The sequence below is a fragment of the Dreissena polymorpha genome, chromosome 4 (assembly GCF_020536995.1).
Source record: "Dreissena polymorpha isolate Duluth1 chromosome 4, UMN_Dpol_1.0, whole genome shotgun sequence".
NCBI classification, from domain to species: domain Eukaryota; kingdom Metazoa; phylum Mollusca; class Bivalvia; order Myida; family Dreissenidae; genus Dreissena; species Dreissena polymorpha.
Genome location: NC_068358.1, coordinates 54,055,721 through 54,074,563, shown reverse-complemented (window position 1 = coordinate 54,074,563; position 18,843 = coordinate 54,055,721). Strand labels below are relative to the sequence as shown.

Genomic DNA, 18,843 nt, shown 5'->3' with positions numbered 1-18,843 from the left:
TTTTTGTGTACAGGAAGTCTCTTCTAACTCATCGCAGAAAGTGTTGTCATTGAGCGTGGCTTCAATCTTACCCTTACCACCTCCCATCTTACCAGTTCAGGACTGTTGGCCCCCTCCACTGTATGACACATCAAGGAGCACTTGTGATTGCCACAGGCCAGCTGTCTGCCACACCGCCTCCCACACTGATAGGGCTGCACCACAGAGCATGCAAACGTGCCCGTCTATAACATTATAGCATAATTTGTAGTTTACCGGTAGTTGTTCTTTAAAAAGAGTCAGGTATATATATTTCGAAATAATGCTGACTGGAATTTAAAAGTGTATAAAATAAATATTCAAAAGAAATAGAATTAAACGCTTTACAGACAGTACAGCCTTCTTCGCTCATAAGCTTATAGGAACTTTTTGCTTTTATGTTACAGATAATAAAACCAAAACTAAATGAAAATATTCAATTAACATTATGAAAGACATGTATGTTCTATGACCCTGCAACTACCAGTCCCATACCTCATGTTTTCCATAGCACATCATGGTCATAGGAACCATACATGGTGGGCAAGGCTTATCTACCACCTTCTCAATCATCTGTGGTGCCCCCTCCCAAGGTCCTGCCCTTGGTCTCTGAAATGTAAACATAGATAGAGCCTCTTTCTGGGTAAAATGGCTTTCAAGGATGTGCGTAAAGTGTAGTCACAGATTAGCCTATTCCGGGGCGACATATTCCTCTTTTAAGAAATGTTTTGTTCACAAGAAGTCTCTTCTTAACACAATTCCAGTTAAGGCCAAAAGTATTGTCCCTGATTCACCTATGAAGACTGCACAGGCTAATCTTGGAAGACACAGGTGCATTAAGCCCAGTTTTCCCAGAACAATGCTTAATTAATGAATGAATGTTTGGAGGCAATGTGCTACAGGCATTTAAAGTATAAAGATTTGTCCCTTAAAGAGATGTGACAGCAGAGAATCATGCAAAAACATATTGCAGAATCTTGTTATTTCAAACTTGGTACATTTTCTCTAAAGTCAAAGTGACAAAAAATCCAGATATTCACTGCTCCTATTTTATATAAAAAATTGTTGTTTTTTTTTTAGATTTTGACTAAAATTATCTGATGATCAAAGATGAATTGTTTTTCTTATCTCTACCTGAATGTGGACATGTTTTATTGTTTGTTACTCTTAAAGTGGCAAACTGTTATACCCTTGAATGAGTACTCACATCATCTTTATATCTGACTTTGAAAGCAATGTGACAGTTTGCAAGACATGTGTGGGCGCACTTGGGCAGGGATTTTCCGCACACCTGCCTGCAGGGTGGGCACTCTCCAAAGTGACAGTTGTGTGGGGTGCGTGTCGAATGGTCGCATGCAGGTGGTTTTCTGTAAAACAGAACACCAGACATTACTAAATTAATAAAGCCATTGGTACCAGTTTAGGCCAAATACAAAACATTACAATTCATTACTCTTTAAAAAGATATATTTATTACAATAATCAATTTATTATAAATTATTGAAACTTATTAAAAATATGGAAATTTTAAGGTACAAGCCCACATTTTTTTACCCCAAAAAATTACTGAGAGACAATATTGTGGAATGACAGGAATAAATATCAGAGCTTACGAGAAACCATAGAACTACGTTAGTGCTGTAAAGAAATGTATGGAATTGTAAAATGCATGAAATCACAAACATCTGTCTATGCCAGCATCGAAATTGATATCTATCTGTTCCAGATGTCCAAGATAGGATAATTAAACCATTCATGCCTAGCGTCCTGAAAAAAGGACATTGCAAACAGCGTAGACCCAGATGAGACGCCGCATAATGTTGCGTCTCATCTGGGTCTGCGCTGTTTGCTTAAAGAAATTTCTGTAAGAAACATTTTAAATATAGAAATAAATATACAAGACATCCCTAATTTTGGAAATAAATTGATCCAACTAAGAAGGATGGGAGAGTCCACTGGGCATAAATGGGTTAAACCTGTTTTTAAAACTGCAACAAGAGCTGTCCCAAGACAGCGCTCCACTATTCTTTGGCTTTGATAGTAAAATGTACATTTTCTGTCAGTAACCTGATAAACTGACCACAACAACACACTTGATGTTGAATACTTGTCGCAGTCATATGTTTATATAAACTTAAAGCTGAAAATTTATAAATTAAAACAAGAAATGTATCCATACCAGGAAAAAAGATTTCAAAGCTTATTAATTTAGTTGAATTTAATGAACTTATAAAGCACCTTCTGCATGTCAGCTATCCAATCAAACATTTCAGCAAAATACCTCAATAAAAATTCGAGTAATTGAGCAAAAACCATTTTCTATTTTTAGTAAAAATGACCGAGACCGAACTGGCCCAAAATTCAATCCACCCTAGGTCTGATTGAAAGATTCCTACCAACAAAATTAAAGCATAATAACTCAGACACTCTTGTTTTTATTTGTAGTCCTATATTCTAGCTCTATTTTCAGTGGGATTGAACCAACTGGCCCAAAATACGATTAGGTAGTAGTAAAGTTTTAGAGGTATATACAAATTAAAAGCAAACTTGAACCATAGTATCTACTTGCAGGCAATCCTTAACCAGACTTGTGAAAGTACAATTTGGGACATAATCATACTTTACGATTGGTCAAAGACATAGGTCTTGGTAAGGGATTGTTCTAGAGCTTTACCACCTGAGCTTTGTGAATGAAGACCCAGCACAATCTATTTAAAGTCTGAATAGCAATAACCAAATTATGATATAATGATATAAAAGACTGAATGGGATTTTGAAAGTAACTGTTCTAATGTACTCTGTCTACCCCCATTTAAACTCTCTCAAACCAGTTAGGTAGAAGGCAAACACCAACATCAGTTTTTCTGTGTTTACACTTGACATGATTTTCAGACAGACAGGCAGGCAGGCAGGCAGGCAGGCAGGCAGGCAGGCAGGCAGGCAGGCAGGCAGGCAGGCAGGCAGGCAGGCAGGCAGGCAGACAGACAGACAGACAGAGGAACAGACAGACAGTTCAACTGATATATGCCACCCTACCGGGGGCACAATAAAACTGACATATAGCACATCTTCATGAGATGGATGCTTCTTTAAGACAGTGCTGTAATTACATTATTGCACGTCAAAGTTGTTATTGATATTCCAACTTCAAAGCCACTTACTGGCACAGGTAGATGCAGCGTGGTGGTTTGGTCACCTTCTCTCGCCCACACGGCACAGTGACCTTGGTGGCCTTGCAGTTACACACTATGTCCTTGGTCTCCATGCACGGGTAACAACGACCTGGCAGTGACAATGCAACATGAAAGGCATTCATTCTCTATACATACAAATATATTTAACATTCTGGAACTGTTTAAGAGATCATCAGTTTATTCATTTTTCATTTTTGAATGGCCTTTTCAACCATGCAACAGTATTTAGTGGGGCAATAAGGTGAAGTTTAAAAAAACTGTCAAAATACTTCCATTTTTCGGGTAATAATTGATGTTAAGCTTTATAGCTGTTATGAATTTTAATACAATGAGATCTAGCTTCAGAGGTCATACATATTGTCCATGATTGCAGACGTACAAGTGTACAACAGGCAGCAAATCACAAATCGTACCCTTATGACATCGACTGCTGCATTTGTGGTTCTTACAGCCAAGTGGTTTATTGCACATCTGTTCACAGGATGGACAGTTGCCGTCACAACACTTAAATTTAAAAGAATGTTCGCGTTGCAAATATACACACTGTGCATAAAATCAATTTCAGAAACAATATGTGAAAATCATTTACTTTATGCTGTATGCTGTTATAAGTTTAAAAATAGTTTTTGAGAGTTTACAAGATTGAAAAATACCAGTAAAAATTATTGAAAAGCATGAAATAAAATTATTTGGTTTCATTTCATGATCAGTTATTTATCCCATTGTGATGATTGTAAACTTAATTTTTACTCATTAATCATTAGTGACAATAATAATTACTAAGTACTCTGATAAAACTCCATTACCTACTGAAACCAACAGACAATGTGAAAACTGAAATTCCAACCTACTACTCCTCTGCTGTTGTTGTTTTTTTCCACTGATAATAAATTGAGTGAACTGTAAAATTACTACATATTAACATTTTTGCCAAGATGTGTCAAAAGCTATGATGCCCCATGCACTGGATACCTTCCTCTTGCAGGGATGTCTGCCACAGTCCCGCAGGCTGGGACACTTGGTCTCACACATACCTTCCTCTTGCAGGGATGTCTGCCACAGTCCCGCAGGTTGAGACACTTGGTCTCACACAGCAGCTCCTTGCAGCACTGCACCTCTCTCTCCTTCTGGCCACAGCGACACCGCTTCACGCGCATCTGACCACACTGGCAAAGAAACAAGTGTTATTTATAACAAACAGAAATTGTGCTGATTTTGCTACCAAATTTGTGATCTACAATATTATTAGGAATATGTGTTTGATTAACACTTGTGAATCAAAATGCCAGAGCATAACAATTTCATTATTCAATTGCAAACAATACACAGATTCAGGGATCACCATGAATATTTACCCTTGCCCAACTATTTCTATCGGTAAATAATCATTAACAGTGGGTGCTCCATGGAATATTACAAATACAATCGATATGATGTCTTTTTAAAGTAAATCCCCTGCTGAACAAGTGAAAACAAATATTGCAGATAAATTCAAAATGACTGGCATTTGAAAACTGAACGTGAACATGAATTTTCCAAAGATTTGTTAACAATTTCAATAACCAAAGTTTTAATATAAATGTGATGAAATATAATGTTTTGTTGTTTGTGACTTACCTACAACTCGACAGCAAACAAATTTATATATAAGAAGAACACTGAAACCATGAGTAAACAAGAGCTGTGTTTGTGAAACACAATGCCCCCCCCCCACTGCACCGCTTTGAAGCCATATATTTAACCTTTGACCTTGAAGGATGACCTTGACCTTTCACCACTCAAAATGTGCAGCTCCATGAGATACACATGCATGCCAAATATCAAGTTGCTATCATCAATAATGCAAAAGTTATGACCAAGGTTAAAGTTTTGGGACAGAATGACAGACAGACAGAATGACAGACAGACAGACAGGCCTAAAACAATATACCCCCGATTATTCGATCCGCGGGCATAAAACACGAATAATATTTGATACATTAAAGGAAGAATTGCAACCATGAAAGGCAATGCTTACGTTTCCACAGTCACCCTGGTGACATCTCTGCACACATCGGTGTACACCGCAGGCTAGTAGCCTACCACAGGTGTCACCACATGTAGGGATGTCCTCAGTGCAGGGCAAGTTGTAGTCTGCAAAGATCACAGAGAACTGGAATTAATGCATATACCTTAAGTGTTGTCCCAGATTAGCCTGTGCAGTCTGCACAGGCTTATCAGGGAGGACACTTTCCACTTTTATGGAATTTTTTGTTTAAAGGAAGTCTATTCAAAACAAGTCTAGTCCGAAGTTTTGTCCCATTGTGTGGACTGCACAGTCTTATCTGCAGGCTTATCTGAGAAAATACTTGACACACATGCATATAGCCCAGTTTTCCCAGAACAAGGCTTATATGAATCATAAACAAAAAACTGTGATAAGTAAAAACTGATGTACAGGAATATCGTATATCACAAAAGGTACAGGGTGCTGCTAAAAAGGAGCCAGGTTGATTATGGAGCCATGATTGTGACTTAATCTACTTATTTGATAAATATAGGATCTGGCACGAGTTGTCATATCATACCATTTTTTATTAAACGAGTTCAGGAATTTTGTTAGTAAGCGAGCCTTTGGGGAGCTTACTAAAGAATTTCCTTGACGAGTTTAATAAAATAATATTTACGAAAACATAATGATAAATCCCGAATGTTGTTTACATTTCGTGACGTCATCTGACGTTGCAACGTCATTTCAGCAAAATAACCAAATGCGATTGGTCAATAAACGAAAACTAAGCCAATGAAAACGCTTAAAAATGTTGTATTACACATGTGTAATATAAAAAAAATATGTAATGGTTGTATTAAATGGGAAACAGGGTATAGCATGTGATAAATATAGATAATGTCTAATTGTAAGACTTTCAAATAAGTTTTTTACTCAATGTCTATTGATTATTTGCAAGAATTTATTATATTTCAATATATTTTATAGTTGTTTGCCTCAACTTGGTATTGAATTGAATCCTAAATAAGGTCAGAGTTGAACATTGATTTGATGATAAAGGTTTTTTAGTGCAAAAACCAGTAGAGAACTAAAAACGCATGAACAGTTTCTATGGTTAATCACAATTTGTCAGTTTTATTATTTTTTTATGCTATATGTTCTTTGGAGCAATAGTCAAAACTACTACAATCCAATGCAATGGGAATACAATATCCTATATTCAAACTGCAGTAATTGCTGTACATTTGAAATTTGTTCCCAAGAGAAAAAAGAAAATTACAAAAATCCTTTTTTAAAATCAAAATTAAATTATAATTTAAGTTTTACAGATTCTACAATTATCGCATATGCATAAGCATAAGAAACATTTTATTGTAGCAAAGGCCTTCAAGGCAGAAAATATACAAAAACCTTTTTCATCAAACAATCATACCAGATTTCCCGCATGGACACTTGCGCAGTCCGCCCCGTGGGCATTCCCCACAGCTCCCAACATGACACACGGTCTCACAGACATGGTTTCCACATGACAACCGCTTGCCACACACCTAGCATAGAAAATCTACAGTAATGAACATCAGTAGAGTGCTATTATTACAAATATAAGCCTGAAAATAAAGTTTTTTTCATATATATAGGATCTGGCACAAGTTGTCATATCATACCATATTTTATTAAACTATTTTGTTAGTAAGTGAGCCTTTGGCGAAATTCCTGGATGAGTTTAATAAAATATAGTATGAAATGACAACGAGTGTCAGATCTTTTTTATCACATGCTTTTAAATGAGCAAATTAAATAAATATTTACACAATCATAATGATAAATCCCGAATATTGTTTACATTTCATGACGTCATTTGACATTGCAACGTCAATTCAGCAAAACAAGGGCTGTTTGTAAAACATGCATGCCCCCCATATAGGCTGTCAGTTGTAGTGGCAGCCATTGTGTGAATACGTTTTTTGTCACTGTGACCTTGACCTTTGACCTAGTGACCTGAAAATCAATAGGGGTCATCTGCCAGTCATGATCAATGCACCTATGAAGTTTCATGATCCTAGGTGTAAGCGTTCTTGAGTTATCATCCGAAAACCATCTGGTGGACAGACCAACGGACGGACCGACCGACCGACATGTGCAAAACAATATACCCCCTGTTCTTCGAAGGGGGGCATAATAACAAAATGCAATTGGTCGATCAAACGAAAACTTAGCCAATGAACACGCTTAAAAAGTATATTACACATAAGTAAAATAAAAATATTCGTTATGATTATATTACATAGGAAACAGGGTAGGACATGTGATAAAAAGAAAATATGTACTTTGTCAAGAAACTTACCGGTAAAATGTGATTGGTGTTGTCACAAGAAGGGAATCCCTAAACCACTAAACAAACTGCTTCTATTAAGATAAATGTTTAACCGGTAAGGACAACCCTGCACAAAGCTATGCTATGTTCCCTGACCTTGTCACAGCTCCATGCTGGGCTGGCACAGGGTCTCACACTGGAGGACTTGCCACACTGACACCTCTGGGTGCTGGTCATGGGACAGGGCTGGCAATCACCTGTACACAACACACAGCTGATGTCACAACTTTTTACAAGAAGTCATTCAGAGAAATAACATTAAGATTTTGTAGTTTATGAACACACTCACTGGACCATTCAGATAAACATGAACAAGAAACATGGCAACACCATGAAACCAGGATTTCAACTCATCATATACTAATACAAATAATTGTGCAATCCAAAGCTAGCTGTTTTTGAGCAAAAGACCGTTTTTATATTTTCAGTATCAGTAAACTTGAACCAATGGATCTAAAATAGAATCCACAGCTAGGTTTTCAGTTACAGTAACATTGACCTTTACAAGACTGGCCCTAATGAACACCAATGTTTGGTCTGCATGTAAGAAACTAACACACAAACTGTTAGCAATACCTCCAACCAAACTTAAAATAATTATTTACTAAAAAACATTTTTTTTTAGTAACAGTGACCTTGACATAACTAGATCCAAATGCAATCCCAAGCAGTGCATGTTATGTTCCAACACACACAATTTCAGTACAAAAACTCCATCCAAACAAAAGCTATCGAGTGTAAGATATTATTCTATTCTTAGTAACAGAGTCCTTGACCTCTATTCAACACATCCCCAAAACAATTCCAAGCTGGGTCTTTATGTAAGACTGCTATAACCCATGTTTTATTAAGATTGGTCAATGTAAACTAAAGTTATTGACCCAAAACCACCTATTAGCTGTTATTTTATTTTTAGTAACAGTGAGCTTGACCCGACTGGCACAAAACGCAATTTCATTCAAGCTACATACACACACAATTTAAGTGAAAAATCTTCATTCAAACTGAAGTTAAAGAGCTGGAACCGTTGTGTTTTTCTATTTTAAGCAAACAGTGATATTGACCTCAACCTAACAATTACATATTGAATACCAAGCTAGATATCCATGCAGGATTGCAATATCTATAGCTTCATGAAGATTTGTATTTTTTAGTAACAGTGATAGTAAGCCTCACTCTGGCACACACTTTGATGCAAAATCTTAATCCAAGCTCAAGTTACGAGCACAAACTGTTGTCTATATTATGCAACAGTGACCCTGACCTTGACTTGTCTCTACACAAGCCCGCTAGAGCCAAAGATTCATTAAGATCAACCATACAAACTTAAGATATCGCACTCTGCCTGCCGTAAAACAGTCTAATAATCAGGATTTTGTACTTCATCATAAACATGGGCAAAAACATTTGATCCACAGTTTGAAAAAAATCAATAAACATGAAAATGTACAAACTATTTGTTGAAGAGAAAAAATAAATTTATGCATGTCTGTCAAAAAAGCTTCAGTTTATAAATAATACCAAAACACTTTAAAACAAGAGCACCGCATAATGGTTGCCACGCTCGGCTGCGGGTGCAGTTTTTAATAAATGAAAGCTTGTCAGATTTTTTTTTTTTTTTTAAGAGGTCACAGTGACCTTGACCTTTGACCTAGTGACCCAAAAATGGGTGTGGCATGTAGAACTCATCAAGGTGCAGCTACATATGAAGTTTCAAAAATTGTAGGTGGAAGCACTTTGATTTCAGAGCAAATGTTCAAAACCTTAACAAAATCTAATGGTTTTAGCACAACGCGGACGGCAGACGACGAGCTGGCTATGACAATTCCTCGGGTTTTCTCCGAAAACAGCCGAGCTTAAAATCAAATTAATTTGTTTTAATAGTGTCACATCAGTAGGCAATTATCTAGTACCTGCATGGCAAGACTGCTGACAGGTATGCTGACTGCAGGCCAGTTTCCGTCCACACACGCCACCACACACCCAGGCTCGAGCACTGCACCGCCGCATCTGGGGTGCCGCCCTCCCACAGTGACACTTTGCACGCACTGTCTGGGGACACGGAGGACAACCACCTGCGCAAGTTTCAGTTATCAATTTAGCACATCTTCATCACAAAAGGAAAAAAACAACAGGTGTACCCGGAGCATTTTGTATAATCTTTTTAAGAAGACACCTTTAATGGCCTCAACTTCAGCAGAGAAAATCATTCAGACACTCATAAAATAAATTTTGCTAAACCTCTTGTGTGTTTAATTCTGTTATAGACAAATTATGTAGAGGTTATTAACTTTTCTAAAAAACATTGAACTAAAATATACAACACTATAGTTCAAAAGTATTTTTTAAAGTTAAAGCAGCATGTACATACCAGTCCTTTATTACTGTCACTACACATGATGCCTGTTTCACAATTGTGACATTTTCCTTTAAGCAAAGCATCATAATGCCATATAAGGTATATGCAGAAACTGAAGAGTCCACTGGGACCAAGACCATTAAGTGAGCAGTCAGCACAGGCTAATCAGGGACGACACTTTCTGCCTAAATTGGATTTTTGCAAAGAAGAAAGTGTTTTCCCTGTTTTGTGCTAATCTGGGAGGATGACATTTTACACACATTCATTACACCCCCTTTTCACAGAGCAAGGCCCATATAAGGAATGAGCTAAAACTTCTCCACTTTGACCATGACCTGCAAGCAAGTAACATTTTTGTGCATGGGACACATTGTTATGGTATGATGATAATTTGTGCAAAATGATTTTGAAAGTCTATGATGCACAATAAAGTTATGAGGTGGATACAAATATGTACATGTAATTCCATCATATACATAAGGAATATGCAAAAACTTTGTGTCCACTGCAAAATTGAACTTGAAAGGAACAAAATGGGTGTTATAAGTAAGAAGCCATCTTGATATGATCATGGTTTGTGCCAATTTATTTCAAACTCCCATAATGCACAACAAAGTATGGGCCGTGCACAAAATGTCCACACAAAGAAACACACATACAAAAAGAGAGGGATAACACCTTTTTTCCCATTTTTATACCGAATGAAATAAAGTAGCCTGTATCCCACCTTGTTGAATATACCTGTCGCGTGCACGGGCTACTTTTTACTTTACCACTGAATGATTTTTCATAACTAATCTCTAGAGTCAAAAAACTTAAGCTTTAAAACTATACGACCTTCATCTAGTCAACGGACATAATTTTTCGTTATCCGTATAATAACTCAGTTGATTGATGGCGTCATTAAATGACATACTTATTGCGTCATTTTCCAAAAATATGTGATGTCATCTTTATGTGTACACGAAACTAGTATGCGATGTCTGGGAATAAAAGATTGAAGACGCACATTTTTTGTGTGTAAATTTATCCTGAATGTAATTATGAACAACAAATGTGTTTGTCAGAAACACTATGTCCTCTTCTGCGCCGCTTTGATTTAGTTTTTTTGGCCTTTGACCTTGAAGGTTGACCGTAACCTTTTACCACTCAAAATGTGCAGCTCCATGAGATACACATGCATGCCAAATATGAAGTTGCTATCTTCAATATAGCAAAAGTTATTGCAAAATGTTAAAGTTGGCGCAAACAAACCAACAGACAGACAGGGCAAAAACAATATGTCCCCCACTATAGTGGTGGGGGACATAAAAAGTGCATATTCTATGGACTACTTACCTCGGATGGAACCGGTGAGATGAAGGATTTATATCAACATGTAGATCTAGCTTATTCGTGTTATTAATGTTCAGAATGTGCGTGCCTATTTGGATCAAAAAAATATTTGTCCCACTTTTCTTTTGATAAACACAATCTTATCCATCACAACCAGCCCCTTACCTGGATGACATAACAGTAGACATAAATGGCCACAATCTGGTTTAAGGGGCTTTCCACAGGGACTTCCACACGAGTGAGGCACCAACCAGGGGTCAAACTTTGGGTCCTCAACCTTACCACAGTAGCACAGGTAGCGGGTGGGGCAAAGCTTCTGGTCATATTCAAGTCGGCACTTAGGACTACAAAACACAACAGAAATCAGTTATGCTCAAATGTTTTCAAACAAAGTCTACAATAAATAAATAAACAAATAGGTGTTTCTGACAATTATTGTACATACTTTCACTGATAGTTGTCTACAACTTGATTGAAACTATGAACAAGCACAACTAGAGCTTTCACTGAAAGAGTGATACGCCCCCACATAATTCTAGGGAACCAGCATCATGCAAAAATGGATCTTATGCCACATCCTGCCAGCATACCTTCAGAAAAGCCTGTGCACTTGCTCAGTCCTGGAAGGAGCTACATAGTCCGCTTACAAAACAAAACAACCTTGCATGACTTTGTAGCAGACTGAGTAGCTCTTAAATATGGCATAAGATCCATTTTTGCATGACACTTCTATGACACAGGTATAGGGCCTCGACAATTGTGTCTTGTTCTGAGAAAATTGGACTTAATGCATGTGCGTAAAGAGTCGTCCCAGATTAGCCTGTGCAGTCAACACAGGCTAATCAGGGACGACAATTTCCACTTTTATGGTATTTTTAGTTTCAAGGAAGTCCCTCCTTGCCAAAATCAAGTTTAGGCGGAAAGTGTCAACCCTGATTAGCCTGTGCGGACTGCACAGGCTAATCTGGGATGACCCTTTACGCACATGCATTATGCCCAGTTTTCTCAGAACGCGGCTCAATTAAAGCTGAATTTTGACTTGTTATCTACAAGTTTGACTCTCAGGTAAGCAATATGGTTATTGTGCGTGGTAAATTAGCTTATGTTAGTTGATACATGTGCCAAGTGCCTTAAACACATGGTCAGATTTAAGAGCTGAAAAACAATATTTTAACAAGTCCTGTTTTATTACCTTTGACCTCATAATTTTACCTTAACCTTAATGGTCAATGCGGGGAACACTACTGTCTTAAATGGATTAGAAGTTATTTTACAGTATTTGACAATAAAAAGCTGCATTTCTATTTGTTACCTGATGACCTTAAAGGAAGCCATGTGAACATAGGCATTACACCCCATTTCATGTAACAGTTGAAATTACCACAAACCTGTAAGCCCTGCTCTTGTAAATATTGAACCTGGCTTGCTCATATTCTCTGATTCATATACACTGGCTTACTGCATTTTGTTGGTATCAAGTGGTAATATAAAAATTAGCCCTCATGTTCGAAACAACCAATTTGGATGATGGCCTGATAACAGTGATGAAGTGAAATTCTGCTGGAACTGACCAATGCCAGAGTATACTGGCCAATGCCATGGTATACTGACCAATGTCATTGTTACTGACCAATGCCAGGGTAGACTGACCAATATACCAGGGTATACTGTCCAATGCCAGGGTATACTGACCAATGCCAGGGTAGACTGACCAATGCCAGGGTAGACTGACCAATGCCAGGGTAGACTGACCAATGCCATTGATACTGACCAATGCCAGGGTAGACTGACCAATATACCAGGGTATACTGTCCAATGCCAGGATATAGGGTATACTGCCAAGGTATAATGATCAATGCCAGGGTATACTGTCCAATGCCAGGGTATACTGAACAATGTCATGGTATACTGACCAATGCCAGGGTATACTGGCCAGTGCCAGGGCAAACTGACCAATGCCAGGGTATATTTACCAATGCCAGGGTATATTGACCAATTCCTGGGCATAGTGACCAATGCCAGGATATACTGGCCAATGCCATGGTTTACAAACCACTGAAAGGGTATATTGACCAATGTCAGGATATACTGACCAATGCAGTGGTATACTTACAAATGCCATGGTATACCGACCAATGCCGATGTATACTTACCAATGCCAGGGTAAACTGACCAATGCCAGGGTATACTGACCAATGCATGGGTATACTGACCAAAACCAAGGTAAACTGACCAAATCCAGGGTAAACTGACCAATGCAATGGTATACTGACCAATACATAGGTATTCTGACTATTTCCAGTGTGTACTTACCAATGCCAGGGTAAACTGACCAATACCAGGGTATATTGACCAATACCAGGGTAAACTGACCAATACCAGGGTAAACTGACCAATGCCAGGGTATATTGTCAAATGCCAGGGTAAACTGACCAATGCCAGGGTAAACTGACCAATGCCAGGGTATACTGACCAATACCAGGGTATACTGACCAATGCAATGGTATACTGAGCAATACCAGGGTAAACTGACCAATGCCAGGGTATACTGACCAATGCCAGGGTATACTGACCAATACCAGGGTATACTGACTATTGCCAGTGTATACTGACCAAGGCCAGGGTATATTAACCAATGCCAAGGTATACTGACAAATGTCAGGGTATACTTACCAATGCTAGGGTATATTGACCAGTGCCATGATATACTGACCAATGCTGTGGTATACTGACCAATGCCAGGGTATACCAACCAATGCTAGAGTATATTGACCAATGCCAATTTACATTGACAAATGCCAGGGTATACTGACCAATACCAAGGTATACTGACCAATGCTATGGTGTACTGACTAATGCCAATTTACATTGACAAATGCCAGGGTATACTGACCAATACCAAGGTACAGTCAAACCTGAGAACAGCGGTCAGTCAAGAGAAATGACCAAAGTGGCCGTTGTCCACAGGTGACCGTTGTTTTCCGATCACAATATTAAGATGGTTGGTCAGTTGGTTGAATTACTAAGTCATTACCCCACCCAGTCGTTTGCATACAGTGTGAAACAAAGGCTCATTGCCGATAGCTTACATACTAACATCATTAACTTACATTGAAAAAATACAGAAAAATATCGTATAAATTGATTTAATTTCATATTGTTAAACTTAATCAATGACTTTATCAACGCTAGTATAATTTTTTACTCATATATCTGGTTCATGCGGTAAATAAAGCTTGTCACATGACATTGACGTCACGTCCGACCAAGTCTAACAAGCAGATTCGCTGTCATAAACCGATAGTACATTCATTCAGTAAATTCAACAGTTCATATAACATTCATTGGGATGTATTTTTAAAGAAAGATTTTAACGCGTCATTGACGTCACGTCCGAATAATTATAAAAGCGGATTCGCTGCCATAAACCGACAGTTTGGTATAACTTTATCGTTCTAATTCAAGAAATAGATGCCAAATCTTGTTTGGAATATATAGTTTGTTATAAAATTTGCAATTCAGTGTACATTTTTCCGAAATAGAACATCACTAGTCCTTTTATCGCCTTCTTATAACAACACTCGCCAGCTTAGTGTGTTTTTTTAACACCTTATCAGCTATAAAGATTTATTTACTTCGTCACGCGCTCATGCTTTGATGTAATTAATGCAGCCGATCAAAAGCTACTTATACACTTTCTTATTTTTACGTACACCTGTTTCGTTTTTGTTCTTAATTTCGCAACTCAAAACGACTGACGCGTGACCGTTGTTTTTTTTCCGTTCAAACATGACTTTCGGTCATAGACCTATCAAAGGCAAATACCGCTTTCAGATGCTTTACCCGCGAAATAAAGGGACAAATGATGCGCCATGTTTTTAATTTTCGCGACTCGAAAACGACTGTCGCGTGACCGTTGTTTTCAGTTCAAACATGAATTTCGGAGTAGAATATAGTGGCCGTTGGCCGTTATGGACAGGTGACCGTTATTCTCAAGTGTAATATAGAGTGATTTTGTCAGGGGGAATCCAGACTGACTATTGTCTGCAGGCGACCTTCATTTTCAGGTGGCCGTTAGGTCAGTTTCGACTGTATACTGATAAATTTCAGGGTATACTGACCAATGCCAAGGTATACTGACCAATGCCAGGGTATATTTACAAATGTCAGGGTATACTGACCAATGCTAGGGTATACTGACCAATGCCAGAGTATACTGACCAATGCCAGGGTATATTTACCAATGCCAGGGTATACTGACCAATGCCAAGGTATACTGACCAATGCCAAGGTATACTAACAAATGTCAGAGTATATTTACCAATGCCAGGGTATACTGACCAATTCTAGGGTATACTGACCAATGCCAGGGTATACTGACCAATGCCAGGGTATGGACTCAGGGCGTATGTTGTCGTCTGCCTTGTAAATCTGCTGGTACACACCGTCCTTCACCCACTTCTGGATGCATTGGATGTGAAATATGGCATGGCAGCCACCACAGCTCCAGATCTGAACGGAAAGAGAAACATGGCCATGCCACACAAACAGGTTTTCAGCATTTACATATTCATGAAATTTAAGTCAACTCACTTTGCAATATTAAGCTCTGTCTACGTGTAAGCTACCAACAAACAAATGTCAGCACAATATCCCAAGAAGAAAAAAAAATTGAGCAGGAACCTACTTTTTTCCATTGAAGTTACAGTAACCTGTATCTTACAAGTCCCAAATGCAATCCCAAGCTCTGTTCCCAAACCCTTTATGCAAACTTGCTTTGTCAAGATTGGTAAGTTCAAAGTTATTGACTGGAATCCACCTGTTTGACTCCATCCATCCGCCCATCAGAACACATCTTATAACCAGTATGTTCATTGAAAACCCGGTTAAATTGGATCTATTGAAAATGCATTTGCTTTACTTTTCATTTCATAGTTTGTGTATTACTTATTGTGATGTCAATGATGTGCTTTACTTTTTCTAGTGACTTTCAAGATGGGTTAGATCCATTGTGGTAAATAATGTCAATGGTTAACTACTGATGGTCAGATACATATGTGCTGAGTATAACATCATTTATTTATTTACTTTATGTGTGACTGTGATTGCATTTATTGCAAACATTACTTTTGGCAAAAATGTATGCATTGCTTAGCCTGCTCGGAAATTTAAACTTACCAGTGTATTTTTTACCATGTTGAAAATGGGGCCAGGGCCCTTTGGACAGGGAAAAAGTGTAGTGTTTACTTAAATTTTGAAATTTGTGTTTTTGCAAAAAAAAATACTTAAAAATTCCAAATAAGTGTTCTCAATATTATATGTACTCAGGTTCAATTATTAAGTTAACCCTGAATAGGGAGATTAACTAAAGGTTGAGATTTATTTGAGATATATATATAAAAAAAAAATTTAACTTAAATTGTAATTTTTAGGAAGTCATTTGGGAAAGTTATATACTTGTTGAGATTGGGAATGGGCACATTTTAGCTCAAAATTTGAACCAAAAAAAACAACAACTGACTATTTAACTATTCTGCAGACAAGAAATAGCCACATTTATTTTGTCAAAGAGTGTCATAAGATATAGTTCACCACCCCTAAGTGGGAAACAAGTAGACATATGTATGCTTCTATCAACATTTGTTTTCATTTATATATACTTAATAAAAAGATATATTAGCATTACCAACAGCAAAAACAGCCATTTGCTACTAATATTTTTATTGGCATCGAAAAATTCCAAAAAGCTACTACCATTTTTGAAAATTATATTAAAAGCAAACATTTTTTGGCAACATATTCAGAGTTTTGAATGAAAAATTAGACAAACAAGAGCACCGCATAACGTGTTATTTTTATTTTTTATTTTTTTATGAGGTCACAGTGACCTTGACCTTTGACCTAGTGACCCAAAATGGGTGTGGCGTGTAGAACTCATCAAGGTGCATATGAAGTTTCAAAGTTGTAGGTAGAAGCACTTTGATTTGAGAGGCAATGTTAAGGTTTTAGCACGACGCCGTGGACGGCAGACGACGAGCAGGCTATGACAATAGCTCGGGTTTTCTCGGAAACCAGCCTTGCTAAAAATCATGCAGAGTTTGCAGATTTTATTTAAACATACAGGCCTCAATGTGAATCTGAAAATATTCAACAAGTATCTTAACATTGGAACATACCTGGTCAGTTTTCTTGATGGCATCAATACACACCAGACAGGCTGATGTCCCTGACCGGAACGAATGCAGCAGACTGTCCTGGGCAGCACCAATGTTTAACACTTCACCTAGAAAGATTGTACAACTATTGTTGATAAAGAAATAAAAAAACTTATATTTTAACCATTTTACTTGTAATGGATTAAAGCTTGATTTTCATGAAAATGAAAGAAATTACACAAAATAATTCTGTAAGTCACAGAAGTTCTCAATGGAGTAGCAATATATTAACCCATGGCCTATGTCCTTAAAGCTTTTTATTGAAACATTATTCCACATCTCAACTCCACATAACAATTTTGGAATATTAAAAATTTCTTGAACAGTAAACAGTTAAAGTGCTCTTATCGCAACAATAAAATTGAATACGACATTTGTGTACAAATATTAGTATTACTGTCCTTATGCACTAAAATTGTATTCAAAATGATCGCTTTAAAGTTTAATGCAATGAAAAAGAGAACCTCTCACACCATCTGTGCCAGAGTAAGTTTTAAAGATCTTTTCAAGTATGGATTTGTCAAGGTCCTCTTCGTCCGATGAGTCTTCAATCTGATCGCCATTTCTCCCCTCCAGGTGACGCTTAATGGACTCCTTGTGCTGCTCGTTTGCAGAGTGAAACCTTTCCTCAGCTGTTTTACCTGTATACAAAAAAATTGAAAGAAAAAAAGCATGGAAAAGGTTCAAGATGATTGCAGTGATTAAACTTAGAACATGTCCTTCAGAGCTCCAATGATAAATGTTTAATTGGGTTTGTTTAGATACATTGTTATGACCATTATCATTTATGGTTAAATATTTAAGTTGCATTCACGCTTTCATTATAAAAATTCATACTTGCTCAGCCAAACTACTTTTTAAAAAGGGAACAAAAAGATTTTTTTAAGCAGAGGTCATATTCATAAACATCATCAATCTTGTTTATTGATTATGCTATTATCGTGATCTAAAGTTAATCATTAAGACATGATTAGTATTTAGCATTTTTAGTATTATTATAATACTTATCACATGCCTGTCTTTTAATTCATAATCGCACTTACTCGAGAAATTGACATCAAACAATAGACAAACATGCACATACCCGTAGTTGTGTGATCTTTTAAAGGGTCCAGTCCTCCAGGGCTGTTGTTTGGTGTGTTCCCTGGGAGGACTTTTCCTCGGCCATTCTGTGTTGCACTCTGCTGCTGATTGCTTCTATCACCTCCACGTCCCCGACCTCTTCCTTGTAAGTATGCTGGTTTGTTCGACATCAATTAACTGAAAACAAAACAGAGAAAAACACTTTTTATAAACTCGAGTACTGTCTACCATCTATACATGTACATTATATTCACAAACATGCCATATATATATAT

At 37.4% G+C, this 18,843-nt stretch overlaps 1 protein-coding gene across 1 annotated transcript in view; it reads right to left on the bottom strand.

Moving 5' to 3' along the window:
• Positions 1-18,843, bottom strand: part of LOC127876373 (NF-X1-type zinc finger protein NFXL1-like) — a 32,858-nt gene that overhangs the window by 7,320 nt on the left and 6,695 nt on the right. Inside the window, exons 2-16 of the mRNA XM_052421553.1 lie at positions 18,570-18,745; positions 17,950-18,126; positions 17,447-17,553; positions 15,652-15,782; positions 11,436-11,614; positions 9,490-9,651; positions 7,673-7,773; positions 6,635-6,749; positions 5,230-5,345; positions 4,247-4,378; positions 3,626-3,716; positions 3,180-3,300; positions 1,226-1,385; positions 514-627; positions 93-224 (exon numbers count right to left, since the gene is read on the bottom strand). Coding sequence (XP_052277513.1) covers positions 93-224; positions 514-627; positions 1,226-1,385; positions 3,180-3,300; positions 3,626-3,716; positions 4,247-4,378; positions 5,230-5,345; positions 6,635-6,749; positions 7,673-7,773; positions 9,490-9,651; positions 11,436-11,614; positions 15,652-15,782; positions 17,447-17,553; positions 17,950-18,126; positions 18,570-18,738 — 2,007 coding nt within the window. The 5' untranslated portion in view covers positions 18,739-18,745. The remainder of the gene's footprint in view (positions 1-92; positions 225-513; positions 628-1,225; positions 1,386-3,179; positions 3,301-3,625; positions 3,717-4,246; positions 4,379-5,229; positions 5,346-6,634; positions 6,750-7,672; positions 7,774-9,489; positions 9,652-11,435; positions 11,615-15,651; positions 15,783-17,446; positions 17,554-17,949; positions 18,127-18,569; positions 18,746-18,843) is intronic.